The 8,932-nt window shown below is 43.7% G+C and overlaps 1 protein-coding gene across 1 annotated transcript in view; it reads right to left on the reverse strand.

The window, feature by feature from the left end:
- The window catches only part of OPN4 (opsin 4), a 28,973-nt gene that overhangs the window by 13,986 nt on the left and 6,055 nt on the right, over positions 1-8,932 (reverse strand). The window contains 4 exon segments of the mRNA XM_014519966.1: positions 1,165-1,181; positions 1,698-1,926; positions 7,684-7,812; positions 8,089-8,191. Coding sequence (XP_014375452.1) covers positions 1,165-1,181; positions 1,698-1,926; positions 7,684-7,812; positions 8,089-8,191 — 478 coding nt within the window.

Below are 8,932 nucleotides of genomic sequence, written 5' to 3' on the forward strand. Positions count from 1 at the left end.
GGCCTTAGAATTCTAAAAATCTTAATTGTGTTATTTTAAAAGTTGATTCTTTGTTTATTTCAATCTCTGGGCTTGATCTAAAGCCCACACTAATTGGGGGCATTGTTCCAGTAACTTCAATGGGCTTTGGATCAGACTCACATTTTCCAATGTTTACTATTTCTCCAGTTATCTCTGAAATCTTCATTTCTTGGTAAGGAGTGAAATGAAACTGGCTACAATAACCACCACTTTTTTTATAAATTCTACAGGGAACAGAAATTTTCTGTGCAGATCAAGTTAATATTGTCATGAAGTAGATAATCAAATAAGTGGAATAGGAAACACATGCAACTTCTGCCTGAAATTAAGTCTCCTTGGAGAAAGCATGTCAAACTGCTAAAAAAATAAAGCAAACTGTCAATGCCAAATTATTTTTATTCTCATTACTTTAATTCCCAGCATTTTCAGTTATAGTTTCTGTTAGACCAGCTCTTGAAACTATTGTACCAGATGTGCTCAGATATATCCAATTATTGCATGAGGCTCAGTATTATGGATCCAATTAGAATCTAATTATAAAAGAGCAATTATAATACCCTTCAAGTAATTATTCTGCCTCATCATGTTAACTTTCATTCATCTAAGAGTATTTGTCATATTGCTCTCTTTAAAGCTTCTCATTTAAGCTTAGGTTGCTAACATTAAACAGCTGGAATTTGCCACCTATGCATCCTATTCAGTTAGGAAAAAAAAAAAATATCTGAGCTTGCTGCAGCAGCCTTGTGGGCAAATGAAAAAGTGCTATTTTCTCAGTTTAACCCACCTTTGCACACGACGACCATAGAGTGCTGTTACACAATTTGGTACCATGATAGCAGTGGGTTTGGGCCTTCTACTAATAGGTTGAAGTTCATGTTACCTAAGGTCTAAAGTAACTGAAAGATAGTGATTGTTGATTCAAATGAAATAAGTTAATGGTATTGGTTTGGTTTCTAACAGAGAAACACAAAACCTATTATTAATTCTATTTGTAAATTTTCAGTTTGCATGGATGCAAAATATATATGCTGTAATTTACATACACAAAATCAATGAAGTAACATTACTGCTAAACATCATCTTTAATGGTAGGCTCAGCTAGGAGCCAAATGGCTGAATGGGCAGAGGGGGTAAACTGTTTTTTCACCTCTACAACTGGTCTCTCCAGGCCAGGGTTGAGACATATTAAAAGACTATGAAATAACTTCTGGTTGCTCATACTGAACTCTTTTTAGATGTATATAGAGAGAGATGAACTGAGGTTACACAGGCTCTCAATATGGCAATTTTTATGGACACAAAGTAATTCTGAAAACTCATGTAGTATGTTCATCTCCCTTTTACTTTATATTCAGTTCTACATGACTGCAGAAGGTTATGAAATGTTATGTAAGCCTGTTTTGCATAATTTTTGCCCTTGATTTTATCTACTATTTTTTATTGAATGCGCTAATGAGATTTCTAGCAAAAGTGTCAGTGTAATGTAATTTACTGTGATACATGCTGTATAATTTTTTCTGCTGGTTAAACATCTTAAGTCTCATTAGCTGTAAGCAGTTTTCCTCAGAGTGATTTCTTCAAACTCTAGCTTGCATTTAAATACTGTTCATTCAGCCCTTCATCTAACCAACCCATTTCTTAATCTCTCATTTACTCATGGTATGAACCAAGCAAGCCATTATTCCCTTCCATTTACTCCATCCAAAGAAGGGTGGGAGGCTCCAAGCCAAAGAATACAGCCAGACTCCTACCAGGATTATCAGAGCCTTCTTCCTGGACACCACCCCAATGGAAGCCAGTGGTCTTGTGATCACAAAATATCTTTCCAGGGCAATCACCATCAATGTGATCATGGATGTAATGCCAAAGAGAGCACCACAGAAAGCATACAGCTCACAACCTTTCAAGTGGAGAGTACAAATACAGTAAATAGATTAAACCAGGGGTGTCAAAAACTGAGCCTGTGGGCCGGATCCGGCTTGTGGAACCCTATCTTCCAGCCTCCAGTGCTGCCAATGGGTCTTGAACTGGACCCACACACTGCATGTGGCATCCCGCATGCCATCTGCAGTGCACCCAAGCCCTGGCCCCTTCCCTCATGCTGCATGTGCTGTGTGGTTCACATCTATCCAACAAGCTGAAGGAGACAGGGGCACAGGTGGTCTTCCCATCTGTCCTTCCAGGGAGTGGACATGGATGACTCCATGAAACCTGCATCAGAGAGGTCAACTTGCGTCTTTGGGAATGGTGTCTTGAGGCGAGCTTCAGCTTCTTGGACCATGACCCATACTTCAAGATGAGATACATGCTTGGGTGGGATGGGCTTCACGTCTCTCCCAAAGGTAAGGCATGTTCTCTTTCAGGTTGGCTGACATCCTCTGGTGGGCTTTAAACTAGGCTCATTGGGGGAAGGGGAGGATGAGGTCGGAGGGAGCCTTGGAACACCAAACCAAGTGTCCCGCACAAGAACAGCCCAGCCAAGACTGACAACGAGCACAAGAAATATCCAGGTAAGAGACCTGGATAGTCCTGGGATTAGAGGAGTGGTGCATACACCTTCAGGAGGCCTCAAATGTCTATATGCTAATGCTCGTAGTATGGGGAACAAGCAGGAGGAATTTGCCCTCCTACTAGCTAACACAAACCCAGACATAGTGGAGCTCACCGAAACGTGGGGGGATCCAACACATGACTGGGTGGTGAACATCAAGGACTATAGGCTGTACAGGAGGGATAGAACAGGGAGGAAAGGCGGGGGTGTGGTGCTCTATGTCAAAGAACAATTCACTTCCTCAACAAGCAGCACTGGGTCAGAGGAGGGGCAGACTGAAGTGCTCTGGGTCAGAATACAAGGGGGTCGGGGGGAAAGGGACTTAACAGTAGGGGTCTACTACAGACCACCCAACCAGGGAGAAGAGCTAGACCAGGAATTCTCAGGTCAGCTTGCGGAGGCAGTTAAGTCAAAGGATGTGGTCATCATGGGTGACCTAAACCATCTGGACATTTGCTGGGAAGAGCAGTCAGCCAGGTCTGACCACTCACATAGGTTCCTAGCTGTGTTACAGGACCTCCGTCTAACCCAGGAGGTGCACAGTCCCACCAGGGAAATGCCTTGTTAGACCTGGTCCTGGCCACAAGTAATGACCTGGTGAGGGGACTGTGGGCGTTTGATCACCTGGGTGATAGCGATCATCGCCTATTGGAATTCACCATCCAGTGCAAGGTGGCAAAGGCCTGCAGCAAGACAGCAGCCCTGGACTTCAGGAGGGCAGATTTCATTGAGCTAAGGAGACTAGTCAGGGAGGCACTGAGGTCCCAGAGGAGTGGGGAGCTGGGAGTCCAAGAAGAGTGGTCGTTCCTGAAGGAGACGATCCTCCAAGCCCAAAGGGTGGCAATCCCAACACGGATCGAAGGGGGCAAGAGTGCTCAAAAGCCCCCATGGCTCACCAAAAGCATCCAGGAACATCTCAAAGCTAAGAAGGAGGCGTAAACCCAATGGAAGGGAGGAGTCCTCACTAAGGAGAAGTATACCTCCATTGCTTGGTATTGTAGGGGGACTGTTAGGAAGGCCAAGGTGGAGATGGAACTGGGACTAGCAACCTGGATCAAGGATAACAAGAAATCCTTTTTTGAATACATAGCAGATAAAAAGAAGGTTCTGGGTAACGTGGGGCCTCTGCAGGACACGCTTAGAAATCTGGTGGTCTCATCAGATGACAAAGCTAACCAATTTAACAATTTCTTTGCCTCCATTTTTCTGAGCAGGGACCGGGTCATCCCCCACACCGGGATCCCCGATGGTCCCAGGGGAGGCACAGCCAGGCCCAGGGTCAGAGAGGATCTAGTCAGGGAAATTCTGGTGGGACTGGATGTGTTCAAATCAGCAGGTCCTGATGATCTCCACCCCGGAGTGCTGAAGGATTAGCAGAGGTCATTGCAGGACCCCTGGCACAGCTTTACAAGCACTAGTGGTGCTCTGGCGAGGTGTCAGAGGACTGGAAAAGGGCCAATGTCATCCCCATTTTCAAAAAAGGGAGGAAGGAGGACCCAGGAAATTATAGGCCTGTTAGTCTTACCTCGGTCCTGGGGAAGCTCTTTGAGAAAATTATCCAGGTGCACATCTGCAAGGGGCAAGCAGGGGAGAGTATGCTTAGGGGCAACCAACATGGGTTCATTAGAGGCAGGTCCTGTCAGACCAACCTGGTGGCCTTCTATGACCAGGTCACAAAATCCTTGGATGCTAGTGTTGTGGTGGACATAGTCTTTCTGGACTTTAGGAAGGCCTTCGACACTGTCACCTCATTCTCATTAAAAAATTAGGAGATTGTAGTATCAATGCCTATACAGTCAGTTGGGTTGCCAATTGCCTGGAGGGCCGCACCCAGGGAGTGGTAGTGGATGGGCCATTTTCGACCTGGAGGGATGTGGGCAGTGGGGTCCCCCAGGGCTCAGTCCTTGGGCCCGCGCTGTTCAACATCTTTATCAGTGACTTGGACGAGGGGGTGAAAAGCACCTTGTTCAAATTCGCAGATGACACTAAGATGTGGAGAGAAGTAAGCATGCTAGAAGGGAGGGACAGACTGCAGTTGGATCTGGACAGATTACAGGGGTGGGTGGATGATAATAAGATGGGATTCAATACTGACAAGTGCAGGGTACTGCACCTAGGGAGAAGGAGCCAGCAGCGTACCTACAGGCTGGGAAACTCCCTTCTCATAAGCACAGAGGCAGAAAAGGATCTTGGAGTCATTATAGACTCCAAGATGAACATGGGCCGCCAATGTGGGGATGCATTCAGAAAGGCTAACCGCACCTTATCATGCATCCACAGATGCATCATGAGCAGGTCCAAGGAGGTGATCCTCCCCCTCTATATGACACTGGTCAGGCCACAGTTGGAGTGCTGCATCCAGTTCTGTGTGCCACACTTCAGGAGGAATGTGGACAACATCGAGAGGATCCAGAGGAGGTCCACTCACATGATCAGAGGGCAACAGGGCAGGCCCTATGAGTAGGGCCTGCCCTGTTGAAGCTACGGGACTTGAACCTGTTCAGCCTCCACAAGAGAAGGCTGTGAGGGGATCTGGTAGCCATCTATAAACTGGCCAAGGGAGACCAGCAGCCAATGGGAGAGTCCCTGTTCCCCCGAGCACTACTGGGAGTAACAAGGAATAACGGCCATAAGTTGATGGAGAGTAGATTCAGGCTAGATATCAGGAGGCACTACTTCACTCTCAGGGTGGGTAGGAACTGGAACCAACTTCCGAGGGAAGTGGTGCTCGCTCCTACCCTGGGGGTCTTCAAAAGAAGGCTAGATAGACACCTTGCTGGGGTCATTTGACCCCGGCATTCTTTGCTGCCTATGGCAGGGGGGCGGACTTGATGATCTGCTCAGGTCCCTTCTGACCCTACCAACTATGAAACATATAATTGTAGGAAGAGAAAAAATGGCCAGAGAGAAAGCATCTTTAGACCATGTGTTTGCTTAGACTTTTTAACAGATGGATACCATCAGATTGGCTGTTTGATCTGTTTTCATTTAACACAAAGTGAAATTCTGCCCCAAGTGCAGTCAATGTCAGTTTTTCCATTGACTTCAAGAGCACTAGGATTACACGGTGGGTATGTACAGACATTCAAGGATGTTAGATCCAGTTAAAAACGGCCGCCCAATCGACGTTAAATCAGGATTGTAGGGCTAGCAGCAGGGCTTGGAGGGACTGAAGGACAAGTGGAATTAGGGGACTTAGTGGGGTCTGCAGGGGCTCTCTTCTGCCCCCCTCCTCCCAGGGCAAAGGGCTATTCTTAGCTCTACAACTCCCCTCACCCCCAAATGAACAACCCCACCCAGTGAACATTCCCAGCCCCAAGATTGTGCTGGGAACTGTACAGAAGTTCAGTTAGATCAGTTTTACCAATCTCAAACTAAATTAGACTACCTCCAAGGTACAGTTTACTTAGATTGGGTCAGCCATTTTTAGTCCAATCTAACCTTTCTGAACTTCTGTGTGCAGTTCCCTAGTTGGGCCAATCTAAGTATAAGGTCTGTATCTGGGTGGATTAGATCAGATAGCCATTTTAAACATGATCTAATCTCCTCAAACATTTGTACCTAGCCTGGAAGTCTGAATCTTGATTTGTGTGGACAAGATGGAAGAGGGATCAAGAGGGTTGCATATTTGCTGGAGCCCCTGGAGAAGGAGGAGCCTGTGAGACAGAGGCAGTTTGACAAGGTTCAACAGGCCAGGGTTATAAATCACTAAACATTGAAAGGCAGCAGTTAAAATAAAGAATAACAGATGAGGACTGAAAGCAGTAGAACATAAAAGACCCTTGGTTATGTATTAAAAAAAAAAACCCAACAAAAAACGGAAAAGGATTTGTGCCCATCCTCACCTTAATCACTTTCCTTGATGACTTTCTTTATCCCCTTCAGTCTTGCCTCTGATTTTCCCAGTTTAGATTGCAACAGCTTTGGGGCAAAGGCTGTGTTTGTCTATGTTCTTTGTAAAGCATTTTAGGAAGTGCTGTCATACGAGTAATCAGAACTCTGGATTGACAAAGGATGTGTGGTCATTTAGCCCCAATCTGTTAAATAAATATAGTGTTCAATAACCACATGGAGAATGTTTTGGCAGTAGTGGTAAAATTTACCTGCATTCTCAGGATATTTAGCATCAGGAATAGCCAAATAAGAATTCCTTATGCAAAGTGCAGGTGCTGGGATAGTTTGCTCAGAACATATTCCCTTGGCTTTTTGTCAGTCTGCTTTTTATTCAGGTGTGAGATGATTGTGCAAGTACCTTCTTATATTTAACATTAAATGACACATTTCTTATTTTCCTATTTTGGCTTGGTGTAATTTTATCATTGAGCAATGGGAATATCTTTATTACATACAAAGAAAACTACATTAGAAGAGCTTTTTTAGGTTGCAAAGTCAAGCACTTGTAAACTAGGAAATACCCAATTAAAGTTGCCCATACCTGCAACCTATACACTGAATAAGGCCAGAGTCCTGTGAAAATCAGTATCATGTGATCATGCAATTAAAATACTATAATAATGCAGTTTCACAAGTAGCAGTAAACCTGTTTGAGTAGTGTTGGAGTGATGTTATAGCTATGATGGTCCAAGACATATGAGAGGTAAACATTTTTGTGGGTGTTAGCTCTTATTGGAACAACTGTATAGTTAGGGTAGACCAACCACACAGCTTGTCCAATAAATGCATTGAAATTTTTTTACTTTGTAACACTTGACCTAAATAGCTTTCCTTTGAAGTATTCTGGTATAATTTCCTAAGGTTTTTTTAAGAGATAAAAAATGAAAGACAAATTCTGTTATCTGCAACTAAACAACTAAAACCCCATCATCCACCAATCCAGAGCTCAAAAACCAAACTCAGAACATGGCTACTTTCACATCTAGATAATTTTGTCACTGAAGCATCAGTCAATACAAATTCAGACCTATACTTGTTCTAATACTTTCAGCAAATCTGGACTGAGCTCTGAATGCTCAACCAAACATGAACCAAAGCAAGTGTTTTGGGCATTAGTGGCTACAATTTTGCACAGCTCAAGTACATATCTTGTCAATTATTGACTTCTAGCCATTTTCATGGAAACAACTGTCAAAAGGAAAATGTACAAATCTTTCTCTCCAAAAATCCAGCGTTTCTTGAGACTGCTGTAGAAGAACACTGGAGACTGTGTGGTGGCCATGAGGAAGTCACTAATAGCTAAGTTGATGATGAATACATTGGCTGGAGTCCGAAGACATCTACTCCTACAGAGAAGAGAGCCAAAGGAACATTTCTAAACACTGGGTAATTATGTTATTGCTTTTTTCTGTGAGTCTTGACAGCTTCACAAATATCAAGATGTGGTATATGACAAACTACATTAACCCAGCTTCTGATTCTACTGAATAGGGAGGCTAAGTGAGACACCAGTTTAATTGCAGATTTTTTACACCCATTTATGCCTCAGTAGATGATATGGATTGGTTTTGATAACTAGCTTGGTGACAGATTTAAATGCATTGTTCATTGATTATACTGACCTGCTGCACCCCGTGTCTATGATTAACAGGAAACTGAACTTGATGTACTTTATGGATTTTTCTGGATCTGGGTCATGATGAGCTGGGAGTGCATCTTCCACTGCTGATGACATTAGGAATTACTTCCAAATATAGGGATTTAGCATACAGACTTTATACCACATCAAGCACTTTATTTTACATCAGTTCCTCTCCATGACAGATAGTTCACTGGACCAGACACTGACTTTGAAGGGACCCATTGCTAGCCAGGCTATGTCCCCTGCCTGCATAAATTATTCAGAACAACATGCTATAATAATAGCTTCTAGGTGTACACCGTATAGTATAATTGAGAATTCTGCATTTCAGTAGTTACTAATTCTTGATTCTTCTTGAAATTTTGGCACTTTAATATCTCTTCAATTGCTTTCTTGAAATTTCAGTCTAAGATACAACTGAACTAGAATATATGCTGCATCATGTGAGAGATGTAGCATGGAGGGTACAAGTTAAGACTATGGGAGCTGGGGGCAAGTATTCTTTCTGGCCTTAAGTGTAACTTGGACTGGACCCAAGGGCACACTGTAATCACTCCTCTCCAAACCACCACATACAGCTTATGCAATAGGAGTCTGGCTCCAAAGGTTCTGTTCCCGTAGGCAATCTGGCAGATGTCCCTCACTCCAACACAGGATCAACTATTTAACTATTGTCCTCTCATTGTAAATTTTTGGAGCACAAAAAGTTTGTAAACAGTCACTGAATAAACCTGTTATATTTGCTCATTGGTTTGTGAACAGATGCTGAATATTTTGCTGCCTTAGGGCATTGGCAAACAGCAAATTACTGTGAAGTCAGCAGG

The sequence above is a fragment of the Alligator sinensis genome, unplaced genomic scaffold (assembly GCF_000455745.1).
Source record: "Alligator sinensis unplaced genomic scaffold, ASM45574v1 scaffold94_1, whole genome shotgun sequence".
NCBI lineage: Eukaryota > Metazoa > Chordata > Crocodylia > Alligatoridae > Alligator > Alligator sinensis.